The following is a 24202-nucleotide window of genomic DNA, read 5'->3' as shown; positions in this document are numbered from 1 at the left end:
TCAAAATAGGAACCCCCATTTTTATTACATATTCGTGTAGTACGTAAAGAAATATAAATGTTTTAGTTGGACCACTTTTTTCGCTTTGTGATAGATGGTCACAAACGTATAAGTACGTGGTATCACGTAACATTCCGCCAGTGCGGACGGTATTTGCTTCGTGATACATTACCCGTGTTAAAATGGACCTTTTACCAACTGCGGAAAAGGTCGATATCGTGTTGATGTATGGCTATTGTGATCAAAATGCCCAACGGGCGTGTGATATGTATGCTGCTCGGTATCCTGGACGATATAATCCAAGTGTCCGGACCGTTCGCCGGATAGTTACGTTATTTAAGGAAACAGGAAGTGTTCAGCCACATGTGAAACGTCAACCAAGACCTGCAGCAAATGATGATGCCCAAGTAGGTGTTTTAGCTGCTGTCGCGGCTAATCCGCACATCAGTGGCAGACAAATTGCGCGAGAATCGGGAATCTCAAAAACGTCTGTGTTGAGAATGCTACATCAACATCGATTGCACCCGTACCATATTTCTATGCACCAGGAATTGCATGGCGACGACTTTGAACGTCGTGTACAGTTCTGCCACTGGGCACAAGAGAAAATGGGGTTTCCTGTCTAAAAAAAAAACGCAGTTGATGTCCGTTTGACCTATGGCAGCGCGATCTAGCGAACCATAGCGCCATCTGGTTTCCCCCTTCAAGTTAGACAAGTTTCGTTCTTTGTAGTTTTTTCGTTTGACGCTTATTTCGTGAGATATTTGGCCCGGTCACGATCAATGGACCACCCGGTATATTTTTCCCATCAGTACAATTGCAGCGTTCCTAAATAGAGGTACTTGAATCTGACTCACCATTTTCTTGTAATGTTTCATCACAGGTAGTATATTTTATACTTTTCGATTGAATTCATTTGTGAGGTAAAAATAGCTTGCGAATATCGGTATTTTTGCACTTTATTCACAACTCTTTTACAATTCACAAAGCAAATAATTGTAAATAAACTACATTCCTTCATCACTGCTTACTTACAATTTATTGTTGACTATGGAAAAACAGAGATACAACTTCATGCATCGTCGAGAACACTCCCGTGACGTACAGATCTGCTCAGTTTCGTGACAGTGCATAGAAACCTGCACGCTCAAATATGGCGCTTACATGTAGTAGTGATTAAGAAATTAATGAAAGGGAGACTGTTGTACAACAGTTATTCAACGAGCGCCACTCACTGTTGGGTCGCACAAGTCGGCAGTAGTTCTATTGCCGACGACTTCCTGCTAGTACCGATAAACGACCACATAGTGTAAGTGGATACGTCTTCAAGAAATGAAAAGAAATATAATAAGATACGCTGCTTTAAATTATCACCTGACATAGTCGTTAAAAACTGTTTGAATTTTGAAGGGTTAAGCTTTCGCTGAGTGTGTTTTGTTGTGCACTGTTTTGTTACTCAATAACCATTTCGCAACGGGAGGCCACGACGTTGGGATCACGGATTTACTTCAATCTTTGTACACCTTTACTAGGACATCATAACAATGGAATGTGCAATTAGTAAGGTGCACTACTCGGCAACTCCGAGGAATCCATTATGAACAGATGAGTCTGTACATAGGTTCCGAGCGTTAGAGTTCATGGTGGTCAAGTGGTTAGCGTTTGAGCTTCGTAAGACGAACGTAGCCACATTAGTTACGTCTCACCGCTACGCAGGTTAATTGCCAAATGGAGCCTGCCTATGTGTCTGCATCTCGAAGCGTTGAGGTAAAAAGTAGTTCCGTGTACCTTACCACATAGTACCTATAAGGGATTTCGCAGGTCACGACAGGCATAGAAACATGTTCAAATGTGTGTGAATTGAACGCAGTTTTCCGAAATTCCTTCACCAGGGAAGACGAATGGAATATTCCAGAATTTGAAACACGAACAGCTGCTAGCATGAGTTTCTTAGAAGTAGATACCTTAGGGGTTGCGAAGCAACTCGAATCGCTTGATACGGACAAGTCTTCAGGTCCAGATTGTATACCGATTAGGTTCCTTTCAGATTACGCTGATACAGTAGCTCCCTACTTAGCAATCATATACAACCGCTCGCTCACCGATAGATCTGTACCTACAGATTGGAAAATTGCGCAGGTCGTACCAGTGTTTAAGAAGGGTAGTAGGAGTAATCCATCGAACTTCAGACCTATATCATTGACGTCGGTTTGCAGTAGGGGTTTGGAGCATATCTGTATTCAAACATTATGATTCACCTCGAAGGGAACGATCTATTGATACGTAATCAGTATGGTTTCAGAAAACATCGTTCTTGTGCAACGCAGCTAGCTCTTTATTCGCACGAAGTAATGGCCGCTATCGACAGTGGACCTCAAGTTGATTCCGTATTTCTAGATTTCCGGAAAGCTTTTGACACCGTTCCTCACAAGCGACTTCTAATCAAGCTGCGGGCCTATGGGGTATCGTCTCAGTTGTGCGACTGGAGTCGTGATTTCCTGTCAGGAAGGTCGCAGTTCGTAGTAATAGACGGCAAATCATCGAGTAAAATTGAAGTGATATCAGGTGTTCCCCAGGGAGGCGTCCTGGGACCTCTGCTGTTCCTGATATGTATAAATGACCTGGGTGACAATCTGAGCAGTTCTCTTAGGTTGTTAGCAGATGATGCTGTAATTTACCGTCTAGTAAGGTCATCCGAAGACCTGTATCAGTTGCAAAGCGATTTAGAAAAGATTGCTGTATGGTGTGGCAGGTGGCAGTTGACGCTAAATAACGAAAAGTGTGAGGTGATCCACATGAGTTCCAAAAGAAATCCGTTGGAATTCGATTACTCGATAAATAGTACAATTCTCAAGGCTGTCAATTCAACTAAGTACCTGGGTGTTAAAATTACGAACAACTTCACTTGGAAAGACCACATAGTTAATATTGTGGGGAAGGCGAGCCAAAGGTTGCGTTTCATTGGCAGGACACTTAAAAGATGCAACAAGTCCACTAAAGAGACAGCTTACACTACACTCGTTCGTCCTCTGTTAGAATATTGCTGCGCGGTGTGGGATCCTTACCAGGTGGGATTGACGGAGGACATCGAAAGGGTGCAAAAAAGGGTAGCTCGTTTTGTATTATCACGTAATAGAGGAGAGAGTGTGGCAGATATGATACACGAGTTGGGATGGAAGTCGTTAAAGCAAAGACGTTTTTCGTCGCGGCGAGATCTATTTACGAAATTTCAGTCACCAACTTTCTCTTCCGAATGCGAAAATATTTTGTTGAGCCCAACCTACATAGGTAGGAATGATCATCATGCAGAGTAATCATGTGGATGTAGATGTAGAATTCGTAAGGGACCAAACTGCTGAGGTCATCGCTCCCTATACTTACGCACTACTTAAGGTAACTTAAACTAATTTATGCTAAGAACAACACAAACACCCATGCCCGAGGAAAGACTCGAACCTCTGGAGGAGGGGCCGCGCGATCCGGGAGATGGCGGCTCAAACCGCGCATTGCGGCAGGCACACATTTTGGAGGAAAACTCTATCCTTTTTTCCATTTATTTGTCGATAATTATAAATATGTTTGCCCCGATAATTAAATTACATAACAATAGTAAGAAGTCAAATGACATGAAATTCACTGAAACATCATGGAAATACGAGTTTTTTAAAATAATATTACCTCTCATATTTCACATAAATAAAATAATATGACCAGTGATGAAAAAGGATAGATTCCGAATGGAATCAAAGTTGGCGAATTTTGACAGCGTTATTGATGGTGTGAAGGTCACTTCATTATGTTGAAGGTTTGACAAACTAGTCAATAAATATCGAACGTGGCCTTGAAAAACTGAACGGTGATGTATAATTCCCGCAAGGTGTGGGCAGAAACTTGGCGCCGACTGTACAGTGCGGGCCGGTCGCGCATGCGCAGTGGGTCCGCGCCGGCAGGTGGAGGCCCCAGGTAGCGGCCGGCCGCAGTCCGTGGTTAGGCTCGTGACGGAGAGGTGGTCGCGGCACTTTTCTCCAGGCAGCGGGGCGCTGGCCAGCCTCTCGCAAGCACACACACACAGACAGACACGTCACACACGCAGCCCGTCGCGGGTGTCGGCCTACAGCTGAAGACGTGGACACGGCGACGATGAACGTGGCGCGACGCTGGCCGCAACGCCGGGAGCCAGCTGTCCGGAGGTGCTGCGCGCTCGGGTTCCGTTAGGCCGTGGTCCGCACTGGACACAGACGCTCGTTCACGACGCTCCGCGATTCTCTTCCCCTCGATCTGTACTTCCCGGCTCTGGATTAAAACTCTCCATGTGCCATACGCCGTCCAAAGAAGAGCTAGTACCCCTGCCAAATTGACGCGAACAAGTAATCGACGAGGAAAGTGCCACAATCGTTGCCGACAGCCATTTTGAACAATCGTTTTGCCGTCTCTGTTGTACCGTGCCTTACGCGTGTGAAACAAACAGATACATATTTCGTGAGTTCTACAAAAACGACACACGGAAGTCAGCAGGAAGCAAGAAAGCAGAACTGGATACTGCGAGTTGGAGTTACCATCAACTGAACTTGTGACGTGGAAGTGAACGGTGTGCGTTTTCGACATAACTACAGTGCCAAAATCGGGAGTGTTATTTTATTTTACTGTTTTTAAGTCCAGCATTCGTATAAACTCCAGAATTATTGATCAATAAGTGTAGATTTATTCGGCTATACAGTAATCCAAGAGTGAGGTCAAGGTCAAGTACCATCTTTGCTGACGTCATATGAGAAGAAAGAGCAACAGGCTTCGAAGGTCGCTGGTCATCATACCAGAACAGCCGCAGGAACTATATAATTTACCTCACTGTACAACCAGATTCTCAACAGAGACGTACAGACTGTGTGTGTTGACGTTTGAAAACTTGGATTAGTTATATTGTGTATAGTGTTTGACTTATTGCAGTTGGTTCTGTAATTGGATTCGAGACAAGAGCGACGTTGGAATATTGGGAACGCGACGGAGGGATAGCGCCAGATACGTTGGAAAATTTACTCTAAATTTTTTCGAAGTGGGCCTGCAGCTGTGGTTGTTCAAAGAATAGTTACAACAAGCAGATTTATTAACCGAATAGCTACCCAAGCATCAGCCTTTGTGGCTTTGCGTAGTGTCTCGCTGTACGTTACGACAGACTAGTTGACCTGTGTCGCCGAGGCCGATGCGTATCGAGTGACGAGTGACCGACGAGCAGAAGCAACAGAGATGGCCAACTCGAGGGGCGGGGACGACCCGGAGTCGACGCCGATCTGCCGGTGCCGCGTGCTGTACCTGGGCTCGGCCGTGCCGCACGTGACCAAGGATGGCCTGCAAGGCATCCAGGAGCCCCTGCGGGAACTCTACCCCGAGCAGGGGGCGCTGGGCGCGCGCGGAATCGACTCGTGGCTCAGCGTCTGGAGCAACGGCCTGCTGCTCGAGAACGTCGACGAGAACCACAAGAAGGTGACTCGCTTCTTCCCCATCGACTCGCTGCACTACTGCGCCGCCGTGCGCTACGTGCTGGTGCCAGAGCGCGCGGGGGCGGCGCTGGGGGCCGGCGGGGGCGGCGGCACCCTGCTGTCGAGCAGCAGCAGCTCCGGGGGCGGGCCCAGCCCGCGCTTCCTGCCGCTCGACTCGCCCTTCGCGCGCACCCCCAACCCCAGCCACCCGCCACTCTTCGCCGCCATATTGCGCCGTACCACGGGCATCAAGGTCAGTACTGATGTCAGCAGTTGCCACAATAGGTTAAACAAATATAGGGGAAGTTTCCTCTCGTCAAAACAACTATTTCCACATAAACGAGTGCTCAGTAACGATTAGTTCCTGACGTAAGCAAGAACCATCTTCTTCGTGTAGGTGAAATCTACATTGTTAAGCCACAACGTGTTCCCCTTTAATTTCTGCTAGATGATCGACGTTTCGACCCCTCTGCTGGGATATTTTTCGCGGTCTTCTGACGCTCACGGTTAGCTGGCTGTGAATACCGGAACCTAAAGGAGATCCTAGAAGAGAGGCCGAAACGTCGATTATTCAGAAGAAATGGAAGAGAAACGTGATGTGTTGTAAGAACCGAGAAGATGTTACTTTCAGTGACAAGAGCTGTACAGGGGTTGTGTACAAATAAAAACATCGGGCAGCAGACATGATGTGGCTGAAATAAACCAAGGAATTAATACAATGGTCTCCCTTTTCACTCCTTCTTTTTAGTACACATATCGACGACGTACCCAAAACTTGAGTACAGACAATGAGAGTTATCAATTTGAATCTGAGTACGCTGCTTTTTGCTGACGACCAAGTAATTGTTAGTCAGAATGAAAATGACGTACAAGAAGCTGTTTTTAATTTAAGGAACATAGCCAGGGAATACAACCTGAAGCTTTCCATTGCGAAGAAAAAATCAGTGGCATTTTTGGGACATCAGTGCATGCGAGTTAAATCGAAATTGATAAACAGATCATAAAACAAGTTATACACTTAAGTGTTTAGGTTGCATGTGGGCAAATAATGAAATACAAAATAAGTTAGACATATTCAGCTATTTCCGTGGAACTGATTGCAGAACGTTGGGAAAGTAAGTCCACAGAGATACTCTACTGAGCTCTATAAGGGTCTGACGATATCTGCACTCCACTATGGGTGCGAGAGCTGGACCCTTAAAAATAGAGGTGAAAAGAGAAGCACGTGAAATGAACTTCCTTAGATATTGGGTGGATATATTTTAATGGATAAAAAGAGAAATGACTTCATTCGAGATGAGCAGAATATGCAAATCATAACTACCACATTAAAATAGTATCACTTAATATGGAAAGAGAACATAAGTAATATTCCCGATGCGAAAATCGCTAAAATCACAAAACAATGTAAACCAATAGATCTTGAGCGTGACCTGTGAAGAGATGGGTGGACCATTTTGAAGACGGAACGGACCAGTACGCCGAACCCCTTACGTAGATGATGATAATGACAACCGGTACGAAAGCCTGCAGACGTACACAATCTTCTGCCTTCCCATGTCTTAGGTACTTACCTGTTAATTTCTCATGTTTAGCGCCTCTGTTGTGTTGGTTACTTATTATTTCATCTTCCGACTTCTTTCTTGGTCTAACCATTGATTTTTTCCAGCTGGTCTATAATTAAATTCTAATTTAGGAATTCAATATCGATTCTCTGTTGTGACATGATCTCTCATTTTATTTTTATACTCCTTGACCAGTCCATGTATGCTTTTAGTCCTAATTTCCTTCTGATTGTTGTTCTTTTCGTTCATTTCGAGGTTGATATCGTCCTTGTTATACTGTCATAAAGTATTGATGATGTTCCCATTGTACAGTAGAACTTCATTATCGTTTCCTTCTTCAGCTCTACATCGAAGTACATCTGCTCCGATTAATGTAACTGAAGCTTTCAATGTTTTTTGACATGTCTTTTTCGTTTGCGAAGCAAATGGTGTATCCCAAGAAGTTGAATTCTGTGATTGTCTCTATTTCCTGATGGTATATAACAACTTTGCTTGGGAGCGGGTCTTCACGTTTAAAAGCCATCACTTTGGGTTTTTGGGTCGAGATTGTTAAGTTATAGCTCTTGACAGTGACATTTAATTCATAAATGGTTTTTTGAAGGAAGTCCGTGCAGTCAACTGTAAGAAATTGGTAAACAGCAAAGAGTGTTGTCAGTAAGTAATTTCGTTAGTTACGCTTACGCATGTTCCTCAAAATTAAAGGAGAGTTCGTTTTCGGTAAATCAATAATTCTCTGAAAAACGTCATTAACAACAATCTCTTCCGTTGCTTTCTGTACAGTAAGATTTGTTATAACACTAGAACCATCTGCAAAAAGTACTAATTGTGCTTGTTGAATGTTAAATGGAAGGTCAAACATATGTACAAGGTATAGGAATGTCAGATTCTATTTATTTTAGTCATTGTCTCAACATATCAACATAGATATTAAAATGTATCAAGAGACAAAAGTGCGTCCTTGTAGGCCTAAGTTTGTTGTTACTTTTAACAGTCTCCTTCCTGGCAACGACGATTTTGGAGTCTTGGTACATTTATTGGATTACTCTCAGTAGATTGCGCGTCACTCCTGTCTAAGCAAGCAAGAGTATCAATCAAAGTAACTGACGACATTAGTGGTGCCACGGGCGTGAGGCGACCATTTTAACACAGCTTGGTTTCAGCAAGACATTAAATACTGTTGATTTCGGTGTGAATCATTCAAATAGGGCAACACTGTGGTTTGTCAGTTACCTCAAAATCTTGTTATATGAAATTGATGGATTTACACACAACTGGTCTAAATTCTATTAAACAAACAGAATGCAAAAACCTGGTCCTGAATAATTCAACGGTAGAAATTTTAGTGACTTGGGAGAAATGGGAAATGGAGTCCCACAGCGTTCAATTTAGGGTCCATCGCTATTTCTTATATTTGTGAATCACCTAACACTTGACGTTCAACAAGCATAACTGGTACTTTCTGCAGACGATACTATTGTTGTAGTAAATTCCTTTAGAGAGAAAGCAACAGAAGTGGTTGTTAATGATTTTTTTTAGTAACTCATCACATAGAAAGAAAGTGTTGACCGCACAAAGCAGTGAGCATAAAATGTGGCCTCCATCTGTGGTCGTCATGTAGGTATCTCTAATGAGTTAGTCGTTTTAACTGCACCATCTCAATACATATATTCACTAATGAAATTCGTTATGAATATTATACCACAATTTGAGAACAACAACGATGTCCACAAGTACAATACTAGGTGGAAAAGGCTGACATTGGCTCACAAAGACGTTCAATATGCAGCAACAAAAATGCCCTATACCATAAAATGCTGGCAAATGGCAAAACAGGTCTTAAATCTAAACTGAAGTAATTTCCCCTGGACAGATCCTTGTATTGATCGACGGATTTCTACTTAAAATTTGGTAGCCTGTTAAAAAAATAAGTTTTTAAGTGGAGTTGCATGAGTAGCACTAAAAAATAGTGTGTTCATTAATGTTAACACTAACCATGTTTATATGTCCTGTAAACTGGCTGGTGCCACATCATTTCGATAAAAGAATCGTTCAAATGATCTATAGAACATGTAAGTAACTGATTATCAGAACATGTGCTCTCCAAAGATCTCAGTGTTCAGTCCTTGGTCAACTGCTTCTCTCGCTGTATGACAACGATATTTCATATGTGTTTTATTATTGTAACTACCACTTATATGCTGATGACATCCAGCAGTATTTAAGTGCCAACTTACGTTATCCAACACCTCTATCAGCATAGTCTTCGACGAGCATTTAGATTGAGAAGAACAAATTGTTGCAGCATGCAGAAAATCTCTTTCAAGCATTCACGCGGTCCAAAAGTTAAGAAAAAAGTGCTTCCACCTGAAATGAAAGCAAAATTAGTCTAGTCTTTAATCCTACCATAACCTGACGACTGTTATGTGGCTGAACATGGTAGAAATACTAAAGACTACACACAACTGGACCTAGCAGTAAATGCTTGCCTAAGATAAATATGCAACATTCCCTTGTTTCATAACATCAGTCCTTCCAGTGCTGAGTTAGACTGGATGCGACTGGTTAGGAGATGTGATTTTCACATACTCTATTTTCTTTATCCGTTTTTTAGTCACTGGTGTCCTCAATAATTCTCCTGCTCACACATAAAATGACTGCAATACCAGATCGGGTACGTTTGCACAGCACTAAATCTTGCTCATCTCCTACTCAGTTTCAGTCATTCAACTGTGGAACAATCCACCCTGTAACCTGCATCTTATCTATTCGTACTTGCACCTCATCAGTAACCTTACCTCATTATTTCTCGCAGTCTAATTTTCTATAGAGTGATTCTTTCTGTACTATTACCACGCATTTCTGTTAGGTATCATTACTCACATTCGACGAGAAACTACTAGCGAGGTTGCTTGACAAAACGGTAATAAGAGTGACGTTTCTTAAATTTCATATATTCATTACTATACAAAAATGTCCCGCGAGGAATGCTAAGCATTCAGGGATATGAAAGGAACAATTATTCGACGCAAAAATATCTAGTAAATATGGGTTCCAAAATGCGTAAATTAAGAGCTAATGACTACTTGTTCATCTTCGTTACTGTGGAACACGTCTCTTCAACTGAGCAAGTGCTCATACCTCTTAAGGTATGTATTTAATAGCCCATGTTTACTATTTTTTCTTGTTTTGGTACGTACTACCTCCTCCGAAAATATGGGAAGAGCTTGCAGTAGAAGAAGTTTGTAATCGAAGATGAAGAAGTGATCATAGCACTTTAAGATATTTCGTTTTAGAGTAAATATTTAGTAGAGTTTCGCTTCGAATGACCGTTCCTATCATATCAATGAATATTGGTAATTCCTCCTGGGACATCCTGTGTGTTAATATTATTATCATTAATTAAAAGGCAGCCAAACGAAAAGAGACAGGTCTTTCCCATGCGGTTTCCATATTTTTGAAGCCCTGAAGAAACACATTTGTGGCCGTCGATTGCCTGCGGTAAAAGAGGTGCACCCTAAATAAAATCATGGTTCCGCAGGGAACCGGAAACGTATTTCCTTGATGCCACTGATCGTCTTGTCTCACAGTGGAATAAATGTATTTAACGGCTATAGTTATTACTGTTCAAAAACAAACAGTTTGCTTACTTTTTTCCATCTGTCTCTTTATCATTTGACTGTCCCATATATATAACTGTTGTAATGTCCAATATGTAGTGTTGAATCACTAAGGGTGTCTGGTTAAAAGCAAAAGTCTGATGTTACCAGGTGAAACAAACGCGTAGACATCATTTTCTGGGTATGATCCGGAGTTACATTGTGTAACAACAGCCATTAAAAAAATTTGACGTCGCGGTTGCGGTGCCATTTCTCTATGTCTGTTGATTGGCCACCGACGTCAAGTACACAAGTAGGCTAAGAGGAATGCACGACAACAGTATCCAAAATACCGATTTCATTCAGTGACAGTTATTTTACAATATGACGTGGCAGCACACCTAGAAATCTTGTATGTCGGCTAGTTTCTGTTTTATTATTGAAGGAACGCTGTAGAAAGGGAAACGACCTGACCATTCTGACGTGCAACGTCGCAAAAATTTCGTACTTAACCATATGTCAAACCAGGCTCATAAAATAATAAATTTTGTTTTGCTTACAAGTAACATATATTCCTAATGCTTTACCCAGTTTATGTTCCTAATAGAATCATCTTCAGATTTGTGGAGATCAGAAAAATGAAAAAAAACTGACGTTTATGTGACCTAAAATCGACAACACTACTGTTACAGCATATCTAAAACCAAATGTAGAGATACTTAGGCGTACTGTCAGCAACATGTATGTGACATCGTAAAACAGCAATTCATAGCATGAATATTACGTAAACTCGATCCATATGACCTGGCGGACCGGGCCCGTTGCATATAGCAATACAGGACAGAGTTGTAGCCGACATGTTCGGGTACGCCCTGGTACAGTTGATTTTACGTATTGTGTAATAGCAGCTTTTTGTGTCTTGGGTTATGTGGTGCTTCGTCATTTTATTTTTCTTGTCTGAACAGATGGTTCGACGGAACCGAAACCAGTGACAACATTAGAAATATAAACAACGTTGACGACCAATAAAATTTTTGGCACAATAATTAATGTAAGATTTTCTAAAAACCAAAAAATCTATATCACTTTTTGCAACATAAAATATAACGTTTGATATGTTCCGTTAACAGCGTCAGTTGATATCACGCCCTAAAAATATTCGTTAGTTTGCTGTTATTTACGGCAAGGGTGCTAAAAATGTTGTATTGAGTGACTATTGGAGATGCATTGTGTGATGCCATGTTCACGTAGTTAATGTTTTTAAATTCCGAAACGCGATAAATCATGGTATTTTCGGTGTTCCACCAGAAAATAGCCAAAGGTCGATGTTGCAACATAGTCCACTATAAGATAGTCAGTGTTCACAATTGTTGAGCTGGTGTTGTTACCTATTACATCCTGATAAATTGTTCACCAGGAACCAATACTGTTGTCGTCAGTCCGAAGTCTGGTTTGCTGAAGCTCACTATTCTGTTCTGTGTAAGTCTCATCATCCCTATCAGCTACTGAAACCTCCAGTTATTTGAAAGTAAATGTTATTGGCAAGCTTGCAGCTCCCTCTAAAACTGAAACCTAACATTCCCCCCACCCCCTTCACCCGCACACTCCCCGACACGTTTCCATTCATTATTAAATTAACTGTTCCTGGATTCTTGTGAATGTGTCCTATTGACATACCCCTTCAGTTAATAAGAAGTACCGTAAAACTAGATTCTCATTCCTACTAATCAGTATATCTACATTGGCTATCTTGTACATCCACCTAATCGCAGCATGGCTATCTTGTACATCCACCTAATCGCAGCATGCTTTTGTTCCTCCACATTTCAAAATTACTATTCGTTGTAAAGCTCATAGTTTACATTTCACTTCCATATAAAGCTACTGACCAGAGAAACTATTGCAGGAATTACTTTCTGTAACATAATTCTTCCCACCTCTAAAAGTAATACACCAGAGCGTTGAAACCAAACCTTGAAATGGTAACAAATTTACCGCACTTTACAATATTCTTGGCTCATAGAAATTGGTGGTGCTTTATTGTGACTTGATAAACTGTCCTAAACTGGTATCAAATGTCGAAAACACTCTTCTACTGCTTCTATTTACGCATTTAGTTGCCACATGATGAACCATCGTACGGTGTAAACGACTCTCAAATAATGTCAAATACTATCACAGACTTCTGTGATACGCTGATTAAGCATCTCTGTGCCGTTTGCGTATACTTGCTCTTTTAAACGTCCTCACAGGTAACGTTCTGGAGAAATGAGTTCGAGAGTTGATATCGTAAACAATAAACAACACTTTTACGACGGTAACAGCTAAACAGTATTGTGGTGCTTACAAGCGTACGCAAGGGAGAAGGTGGTATAAGAGGGGGCACTTGCCCACATGTGCAATCTTCAGTTACAGTATTCTCAGCGACATAATAAGATTTTTTTGTGATTTCGTACGTGATACGTTTCGAAGCTGAGTAACTCATTTATATCTAAAATTACAATTTTAGAGTCTTGTCCCGCCACGCCTGCTGGATAAATTTCTGTCGATTCCTATAGCACCATGATTCTCTTGCTCAATGATATTCAATATATCTCAAAATCGAAACAGTTGTGGAAATATCAGACATGTTATCGTTGTATTCTAAAGTAGTTTTGAAGCATACTCTAATTTCTGAGAGTACTCTCATTCTTAGCCCAATATGTAAGTAGATTGGCTCGAAATTCGTTTACAGGGGGCCACTTTTCTGGTTTACTACTTTCGACTAATCCTACTATTTTCTTTTTTTTTCTTTTATTCTTGTCACTAGTACACATTAGTTTATTCATGATATCAAAATAATTATAATTTTCGCTTGAAGACAAGGGAAGTTAAGATAGTCATTCGTTATAAAATACTAATAACGATATACACAACACGGGCGTGGAACAAGATAGTATACCACTTCACAAAAAAGATTTATATCCACGTTTTATCAGATGCAAGTTAAGGATATTTTGTAGAATAATTTGTCCCCAGTAATAGTCAAACTGTATGTAAGTATTTGATATTAGTGGAAAACACTTCACATCTCTTAAGTTCCATGATATCCACAATATGGCTGCATCTCTTCCAGACTGTCTCACTGTTGTAAGTCCTCTCAATACTTGATTTCGCCGACAAAGCCTAGATTTTCGCTTGGATTTCACTGACTGATGAATGTAACATCCACTCATTGAAAAATTAACAATAAGAGTGATAGTCAGCTCTGCTTTTAGCAAAAAGCAGTAAAGCCTAATGTAGAATATATCTCTTCTTCTTCTTCTTCTCTTTTTTTTTGCGACTGCTAGAACTGAGAGGTTGTACATTAAGTACATTAATGTTACCACCTGGGATCTAGTTACATTGCGGCCGCAGATTCCCTAAAGCTGTCTCTGATAATGCAATTACCGGGCAGCGTAGTCACTGATATTAGTGAAACGAAATTGAAAACAACAAAATCGGGGCTATTTGCGATTACGAATGCACGTTTTATTGAATTGTAGGATCATGGGTAGAAACTGTGCAGGTACAGAAAGAGATAGAGATACACAGAACGCAATGACGCTCCAGTAAAAATCTCTTTCACGTTCTGGATAGGCGAGAAGCTGTTTTCTTACTGATGTTTTCTTCGCAAATAAAATCATTCGCAGAGTAGCATGATGCACGGGAAGATAAGCCTTTCATGGTTATTTTGCGAATTATACATAAGAGCAAGAAATATTACAGTTTCTTCTTCTATGAACGTACGCTCTCGGAACTGTAACAGCGAACAAACCAGCTATGCACAAGGCCTCTCTGGCAACATACTGCCACTGGAGTTCACTGAGCATTTCCGTAGCGCTCTAGTTGATGCTACTGAAGGAACTGGTGGCTAAACACACTGCTCCTCTTTGTATGTTGTCGAGAAATAATCAAGTAAGGGTCGAACGAAGGTTTTTTTTGTTAATGTATCTGCTTCGCGAGTGGACTATACTTCGTGGCATCTGGGACTGACGTTGGATGTCTCTGAAGCCGGTGTGCGTTTCACAGCTGTTCTGGTTTGCCATTCCGGATTGTTCATTCATTACAAATCGTCAGTCTACCAGTGTTTCATTACTGACATCGTGGTTTTTTCTAATACGTCCTCAGAAGGAACACTTTTTGCGGATGAGAGTTCCTACACTTCAAAATACAAATTCTTTGCAGGTGGTTGTAATGCCACCGCAGAGCGAGACGTTAGCTATCTCCGTCACAAAGGCAATACACACGCTGTAACGGGTTTAAGTGGAGATATTTTTACATGTGGTACCTTAATATGTACATCGGCGAGTTGGTTGTTTTTTCATTGCTTCGAACAGTCTTCCGAAAAACACATCATAAACTTTAGGAAATGAGGTTTCCTGCACGTTCGTAACTGCACCACTAAGTGGAGTAAGTTTGTCAGTAAAGACTATCAATTTTGAGTCGACGCATCTATGCTTTAACACCTGTCTTACTGCCCAGGGAAGAATAAACATTAATGGCTAGCTCTTGTCACATTTACTTGGAGGTACTACCCAATCTAAAAGCGTACCACTTGTAATAGCTGTAATTATTAGTCTACAAGCCGGCCGGTGTGGCAGAGCGGTCCTAGGCGCTTCAGTCTGGAACCGCGCGACCGCTACGCTCGCAGGTTCGAATCCTGCCTCGGGCATGGATGTGTGTGATGTCCTTAGGCTAGTTAGGTTTAAGTAGTTCTGAGTTATAGGGGACTGATGACCTCACATGTTAAGTCCCATAATGCTCAGAGCCGTTTGAATCATTAGTCTGCAAATGACGTAAATATGGTTGTAATGTTGTACAGTACACCGTACTCAGACACCAATAGAACTATCTGCAATTATACTCTTGACACATTTTATTTAGTGAGGTGTAGACTGCAGTAGCGGCATATTAGAAACATGGCGTTCATGAAGGCGTGGCTATAGAAGCAGAGGATTAAAGCAGGACACGAATCAGTATGGAAGAGTAATAAAAAGCTCTGTATTATATCATAGAATATCTTCCGTTCTACTGACGAGAGTGGCAGTGAGAATAAAGCCCTCTAGATCGCTTATTATATATGTTTTTAAGTATTACGACATTTCAGGTACCGGAATCATCAGGTCAAAACTTGGCACTCATAAAACGTAGTTCATTGTCAGTTTCAATAAAGGCTATCTCTCGTTTAGGCATAGGTTTTACTGCAGCTGTGTTTTAAGAATCCTATGTTTTTACCTAATTATAGCAGTAGCCGAAACACGGTAATAAATGAAACTATATTAATCGATATTTAGTCCTTTACTTTCAAAAGTCCGCAATATCACAGGCTCATTTAGCGATTTACTGCCTTCATTAACAAGAGCTGGCCTTGATTAAATGACAAATCGAGTATTGCTCTGCAAATCGAATCCGGATTCTGGTCTGTGATGTCAAGATACTATGGAAGCACTCAAACCTGTGATGAGGGGTGTTACTTTAGGAACAGTGTGTGTCAATGAGCAGTGCACTGTACCGGCCGTGTGCTGACCTGTGTAAGAAGTCTCGGTTTTGACGGTGCTGCTCTCGTAATGCCCTGTTCACTGTGCCCAACAGGAGCCTCCAGTAGAGGCTGCATTCCTATTGAGGTGCGAGTCACGCCCGTCACGTGCAAATAGCACAGAGTACTGCTGCCGAGCAAACAACGCCTCTTGCAGCACTACAAGTTTTCGCGCTGTACGTGGCTATTTCACCGTAGTCTTGTGGTGCAAATTTCAGGTTACTCAACACTTCGACGGTTTCGCTTACCGGATCAACTTATCAAATCAGAGGAATGGCAAGTTCCCTGCAGATACGGAGAAGGGGCACTAAAGGAGAGCTTTGTAAAGTTCTGTAAATCGATCGCTCCGTCTTTTCTTGTTCATCTGCTACTATTGTGGCCTGTGATGTATAGGGTGGGGCAAATAAAAGAGGTCCGGGCAGGTGGATACGATTGGACGTGAATATGTGGCAACATTAGCGGAGGAGGAAAAGATCTATAGTTACTTCAAACAGGTTGGAGCAACTGTGCATACAGACGGCCCAACCTTGGAGCACATTTACATAATACTCACAACAGACAGAGTTGTTAACAGAGGTAGATCTGGTCGCGGATGTAGCTGGCCACATATGTCACCCGATCTGTCACAGTGTAATTACTTTATGTGAGGAGCCCTCAAGTCTAAGGTGTGTCGCAACAACCCTCACAGTCTTCTGGAACTGCAGCGCAACATGTCGGATGAGACTACAGCAATTCCAGTGGTTCAGCTACGATCTGCCTTCAGAAACTTGCTGACGAGGGCCCAAAAGTGACAAGAGATGGGTGGTGGTTACGTTCAACATCTGCCATAGTCAGGTTAGTACCATATTTCCTTTCCTCTGCTGAGTTTCTTTGTCCCATGGAACTCTGTTCTCTGTGCTACTTTTATTTGGTCCACCCTGTAGAAGGGGGTTACGTCTCCTTTGCTTCCTCTTTGATACATCTGTCTTACGACAGGTATGACTCGACGTCCGCATCACTTTGACCTGTGCTTGTTCTTCAATCTATTGCTTTGTTCTTTTTTAATCATCCTGCATTCGATTCTCTCCCTCTCCCTCCCTCTCTCTCTCTCTCTCTCTCTCTCTCTCTCTCTCTCTCTCTCTCTTTCTCCCCCCCCCTCTCTCTCTCTCTCTCTTCCTCTCTCTCTTCGTTGCAATCTTTCCTTCAATAGAACTGTTACAGGCAATTTCCTCGGAGTAATTCTCTCCATCAAAATGTTTTCCTCATTTTTATCATTTCCATTAAATTTCTTTTCTCTCCTGTTCTTAAGTCTTTATTCCGTCACTTCGTTACACTTTTAGCATTTTTCTCCACAATCAGATTTAAATGCTATTCAAATATTGTTCGTTTTTCATTGTGACTGTTCATGATCCTCTACCACATAATAACACACTCCAGAAAAAAAAGCAAATCTCTTTCTTAATTCTGTACGAACCTTTTTTGCTGTCAACACACGATTCACTTTAACAAAATCTCTTTTACCCATAGATACCCTAATTATCTCCTCCACGGAGATTGCTGTCAGTGTCACACAGAAGTTTCTCAGTAAGGTTAACCTGTTCTAAGGTGCTCCCTTTCAGTGCTTTTTTCGGTGAAATCTTCGAGTCTGCTGATTCTCATGTTTGCATTTATTGTCATCCAAAACTGTTTTCTCACAGCCGGCCGTTGTGGCCGAGCGGTTCTAGACGCTTCAGTCTGGAACCGCGCGACTGCTACGGTCGCAGGTTCGAATCCTGCCTCGGGCATGGATGTGTGTGAAGTCCTTAGGTTAGTTAGGTTTAAGTAGTTCTAAGTTCTAGGGGACTGATGACCTGAGATGTTGAGTCCCATAGTGCTGAGAGCCATTTGAACCATTTGTTTTCTCACATTTACGATTCTCTGTATTATAAATTGTCGCTCTTGCTCTGATTCAGCCAACATTACATAATCATCTGCATACTTTCTTATTTTTCCCTTCCTACCTTCGTGTTCGGTGGCGTTTTTCGAGTCAGTTACAGAATGTTAGCACTTCGTGTCTTTGTGGCGGGACAGCAGAAGCAGACCTGTATTTACTGAGATAGATGTGGAAAACCGATGGACGTTTACTAACGTAAGTCTGCAGGCGGATTCGATCCTTATGTCCAGGAAGCGGATGCTTTAACGCGCTCGGCTATCTGCACAGTTATCTTTATGCCTCCTTCTGCTACTACTTTCTTCTAGTGCTTTGTCTGTTAGTTTCTCAGCATAAACATTCAAAAGCTTTGTCTAAGACCTCTTCCGAGATCTCTCTCTGGAAGTGATGAGGAGCCTAGGAAAGTCCTGTATGGTCCTAGACCCGAGACTTCTTTACCCACACTCAGAAATGCGGCACGAAGTGGAAATAAAATATAAAGCTGTAAGAATGTGTTTATAAAATTTTCTTCAGAACACCCAGTGTTATCCAGTTATCCCCATGTTCTGTGGGGAGGTAAGTGTGTTTCACTTCCAGGCATTTTTTTTCTTCCTTCGTTAGCAAGGGTGCCAAGATGGTAAAATGTTATCGATGATGATGATGATGATGATGTTTGGTTTGTGGGGCGCTCAACTGCGCGGTTATCAGCACCTGTACAAATTCCCAACTGTTGCTCAGTCCAATATTGCCACTTTTATGAATGAGGATGAAATGATGAGGACATCACAAACACCCAATCATCTAAAGGCAGGTGAAAATCCCTGACCCCGCCGGGAATCGAACCCGGCATGTTGCCGAGGCGTTTCAGATATCTTTACGAACCGTCTTTCCATCTCCGTCCTCTCCTCTACTCCTGATAGAGTTGTCTCACCATCACAGTGTTCTTTTTTTCATCACAATGGTCTTTTTCAGTATAGTAATTCATAGGACGACAAAAGTTTGCTGACCACGTTTTCTACAGGCATGTTGGCACTAGACCAGTTTATGTTTGCCCTTGTAAAGATTCCCTGCCTAAAAAGTTACATATTATTTGAAGAAACTGGAACAAAAGTGTCATCACTGTTGTATACATATTCCATGTAATCGCCGCACCATTCATTACTGTCTTTTACTCAAAAACTTCCGTCTTTCACACTTCGAAGTGAACGTTCTCATATTCTCAACTCAACATTTACGCTGCTGTCCTATTTCACACATTAAGAACAACGAATTCGTTCGCAAAGGCATTATACGGCGACATTTCCGAGTCTGACACTCTTAGTAAAAAATCTTAAACGATCCAATAATGAATTCAGTACGCTAACAATTAAGCGCGAGCAAAATTAACCTCGCGTATCAGTTATGCCAAATGGTTGAAATAGCTCTGAGCACTATGCGACTTAACATCTGAGGTCATCAGTCCCTTAACCTTAGAACTACTTAAACCTAAGGACAGCACACACATCCATACCCGAGGCAGGATTCGAACCTGCGACCGTATCAGCAGCGCGGTTCCGGACTGAAGCGCCTAGAACCGCTCGGCCACAACGGCCGGCTAGTTATGCTAAGTTTCATTACAGCACCTCATTTACACCGAAATAATACTACACGTGTTAATGCGGGAACGAGCTGAAAAATAATTTTTTGCGTGAAAACTCTTAACGCTTTTTAAATAAAACTAACTTAATAGACTGTTAATAATCTTTATTCTTCGTGTCTACACAGTTATTTCCCAACGTAGTTACCCTGACGACGAACACATTTCTCCCAAAAAGAGACCAGTTTGTTGATATCGTCACTGTGAAATGTTTGACTTCGTTTGACGGAGCCTCAGTGTTTCATCACTATCGAAGTGACGTCGTCGGGCATGTTCTTTAAGTTCTGTGAGAAGATGAAAATCGGATGGGCCCAAATCGAGACTGTATGGAGGATGACCGATGACAGTTTATCCCAAGCGTCGGATTGTTGCAGATGTCTCTGGGATCTCGAGTCGTCTGGTATTGTCATACAGAAGGAGAGAGCGCTCCAGGTGTTGACGAACTCTTGGAATCCGAAACTTCCTGACAGCACTCTGTTTCTCACGCGCAGATATAGTTACGTTGTTAACACTGCCGTGTTATCAACTGCAATTAGAAGCCCCCTACAGGCAGAAGGCTGGAAGTATGTTGGCATAAATAATAAGGACGTGGAATGTTAATAATGTTTGTCATATGTATATATCTTTCAGAGTTTGCGCATAAAAAATTCGGAGGCATTACTTTTCAGCGCGCCCTTTTACTTTTAACGAATATGAAAAACATCAGCTGCTGTTAAGAAATGTTTCATCTTCAGTATCGATTTCGGCCGTTTACCATCTTGGGTGAAAGGTGCCTAAGATCCAGCGGAGTGCTTTGCTACACTTGGCTTAGTCAGTGTAGATGTAGATATAGGCGTGGAATAGTTCGTGAGCTGTTGCTTGTAATAAGATTCTACAACCGGCACGATTCATTGATATCAGCCTGAAAAAAAATAATAATCTGAGGAGATTTCGATTATCAACATGTTTATATGACCGGCCTGTCTGTGCTCTTACCACGTTCGATCACACTCCTGGACAAGTAAAACCTAAAGCGAGAACAGTGATCGGTGATTATTGCCCCCCCCCCCCCCCCCCCCCACTGTTGTAACCATCTTAGTGAGCGACGAACGCAGACAAATACGACGGGGACGAGTGGCGTGTTTCTTGGGCCGCGAGAAGAGAAAGATCGAGTGGTCGTGCGGAGATAAATGACGAAAGCGGCGGCGCTCCCAGCTCGCTGCACGAAAACGCCGCTCCTGACGCAATGCACGGCGCATGCGCACTGGTGTCTGCGGCTCAGCAAGGGCAAGAGAAAGGCAGCGGCACAGCGGCCAGGCAGCTGACTCAGAGAAATGGCGGTCGGCCGGCCACTGCAGTCACGGATCTGGCCGCGCTGCAGTCTGCGGTTTGTGCTCCCACTGTGTTAAGACACGGGCCCGAAACCAAAGGTCTTATGTTCACACGTTAACATAATATCTTTGCCTTCAAGACAGAATAGTATTCGCTAGTAATTCTTATTATTACTATACTATACCATTAAGGTAATAACAAAATGGGTAATTTCCAAGAATGATTGCCTATCGAAGTCGCGGGGTCCAAACGATACATATATATCGAACTTGTCATAACCTAACTCTTAATGTCTGTAGTTACATTTACTTGCCGAATAAAGTGTGTGTACGCCGTAGTTTGTAATTAATTTACATTTTTCTCACATAGTTCAATAATTTTCACCCTGTACTAGTCGCATCATTTTACACGAATCTCCTTCTAGCCGAAAAAGTTAAATCGCAACCACAAATATGCATGTTCCTTCATAGCCTGGCATTTTCGAGCCATTGTGCTTGAGAGTTCGTGTGCTAACCCTGCGTTGAAGTCGCCAGACTTATACGGAGTTGAGAGGTTGTCCTGTAATAAAAAAGTTGTGTTCTAAACACATTAAGTTTACAAATCAATAATAACTCTACTTCATTCCGTGATGTAAGATATTGTTTCCTTAAACTGATGTGGGCGTTGTGGAATATTCGAATTACGTTTGTCTGGGGGGGGGGGGGGGGGGGGGGCTGAACGTCGTGTACCGTCTGCCAGTGGTTTATCTTCAACGCCATACACAACACTGGAGGACATTTAGCGACGCATTCTAAATTAGAATTTGGTGGAGGGGGTGACGGGGTGGGGGGCATAGGGATGTTCGTTAGTCTTCATTAATGTAGCTTATTGTATAAAGAAGTAATTGCTCATCACAGACTACGGATCATAAGGTCAGTGACGTGAAGCTCTGTAGATTGCGTGGGGTGAATGGAACCGGATGTGACGTAAACAAGAGAGCAGACCGTGAAAAGTGCCGTCAGCATGAAATCAAAGGCAGCTCATCTGCTTGGGTGTGACTAACCTCAAACCTTTATCGCGAGTATAGGCACGACGTTAAAGCACAGATACAGTTGTGTAATTGCCTCCAACCACTGTTAGTTGACATATACTGCTTTTAGATAATCTAATGACATTTTTAGAAGTGTAATGGTTATACAAGTGTCACTTTACACATACAAAGAGAGATGAATTTCTACTCTGTAGCAGAGAATATTTAGCAGCGAATATTTGTCACCGGTTAAAAAATAATGTGTGCAGTACAGGAACTGCAAGATCATATGCCTTCCAAGACGAGCATCCATAAAAACCATCGTGGTTTGCAAAACAGATTTCGGGTGGTGACATTTTTACTTTTTAAATCGTATGTTAGTTCTGAAGATTTCTTCGCTGCATACAGTAAATGAAGAGAGAATGTTTCTAAAAACCATGAATTTATGTAGAATGTTGAAGAGAGTGACACACCGTCTGGATTAGTTTGTTATGTTTCGGCCTGACGACGAATTGAAATTCACGGTAGTTAGGTTTGTATCCGAAGATGACTTGTCACAACGGTTAAACCGGTGACCCGAATAAACATACGAAAGGGGCCCAGTTGGTGTCTTCCTTCATTGTAGCATCAGCGCATTTAAATGTTTGCTAACTAAAACGTCTTTAACTGCATTACTACCTGACTCAAATCAACAAAAAGGATATGAAAAGTAATTTCCCCTCGTAGATCTAAGAATGATAGCAAATCTCACAATTTTTTCACTTTTTCACATTATTATATATACCTCCGTAACATATCGTATGAAGACATTGGCATCGGAGAAATTGTATTATTAAATAACGTGTAGCTCGAAAATATCGCGACTAGAACAATTACGTCCAGTTCAAGTACTGACTCAAATCAACAAAAAGGATATGAAAAGTAATTTCCCCTCGTAGATCTAAGAATGATAGCAAATCTCACAATTATTTCACTTTTTCACATTATTATATATACCTCCGTAACATATCGTATGAAGACATTGGCATCGGGTATTATTAAATAACGTGTAGCTCGAAAATATCGCGACTAGAACAATTACGTCCAGTTCAAGTACCAACAGTAGGCAAGTTCTAGCGTTAATTGTATTACGGCATGTCTCAGACCATAAATACTCATTAATGGCTACGCTCGTGGAAATTCCGTCGTCAGCATATGACGTGGATCACCTTTCCTGTTAAAAACCCATTTGACTTTGTTTAACATACTTTAGTATCGTCACCATAATGCTTGTTTCAGTTAAAGCAGGCTTCATTGTGACAGCCAGTGATTCAGAGGGAAATTTGCGCCTCTAAAAAGACATTCCTCCCAGTTAGAACAACTAAATACGAAAGAAAGCATTTTCAAACATGGAGAAGTATCTGTTCTATCCACCATCAGGTCATTTATCCATAAAGCTACGTACTTGTGTTCACTGAGTGTTTGAAAGCTGCCTTAAATAATAAAACATGGCCAGTTAGCATTTTTTTATGATCGTTCAATAGCGCCTGGTTGCGTTGATCGTGTCACAACTCAGGAAACCTTAAATTTTTCTGGGTTTGACGGTGTTACACACAATTCGTTTGCGCCATCTTAAACAAAAAGAAAGCAAACCGTTGTGCTGAGCAGATCAAACAATATTGGTAAGGTACAAAATTTTAGTGGCTGGGGAAAAATCAGAGTCCACAGAGTTCAGTTTTGTGTCCACATTCAAGCAGAATAGTAAATGTAAGAAATCCCATTACAGAAACAGAAACAGATGAGATTGTTAATGTTTCTTTCAAAGAATTATTACGTTGTTCTCTGAAAATGGGCTCTCCCTTAGTTAATTTTTTTAAGGAAACACGCTATATTTAGTATTATGTGGCAAGTAGAGTCATACCAACAATTGATGTAGCACACGAACAAGAGTCAGTAAATAGGGTAGATTGCTCCCAATTTTTAGTGTGCCTTTTGATGAAAATTTGAAGAAGCGTGTTAGTGAGCTTCTCGAATAATTAAATTCATCTACTGTCGTCTTCGTGTAACTGTTTGTTTTGGAAACAAACGAAAACTCCTGATATATTTTGCATGTTTCCGTTCAATAATGTCTTACACAATAATTTTCTGGGATAACTCATTACAATGAAGTACTGACTGCTCAATAGC

The 24202-nt window shown here is 41.7% G+C and overlaps 1 protein-coding gene across 1 annotated transcript in view; it reads left to right on the top strand.

Moving 5' to 3' along the window:
- Window positions 1–3973: 3973 nt before the first annotated feature.
- LOC126100376 (uncharacterized) overlaps window positions 3974–24202 on the top strand; it is a 105226-nt gene continuing 84997 nt past the window's right edge. Inside the window, exon 1 of the mRNA XM_049910984.1 lies at window positions 3974–5727. Coding sequence (XP_049766941.1) covers window positions 5242–5727 — 486 coding nt within the window. The 5' untranslated portion in view covers window positions 3974–5241. The remainder of the gene's footprint in view (window positions 5728–24202) is intronic.

The sequence above is a fragment of the Schistocerca cancellata genome, chromosome 9, assembly GCF_023864275.1.
Source record: "Schistocerca cancellata isolate TAMUIC-IGC-003103 chromosome 9, iqSchCanc2.1, whole genome shotgun sequence".
Taxonomy (NCBI): Eukaryota; Metazoa; Arthropoda; class Insecta; order Orthoptera; family Acrididae; genus Schistocerca; species Schistocerca cancellata.
Note: the sequence above shows the minus strand (reverse complement) of the source record. Positions and strands in the feature narration are given on the sequence as shown.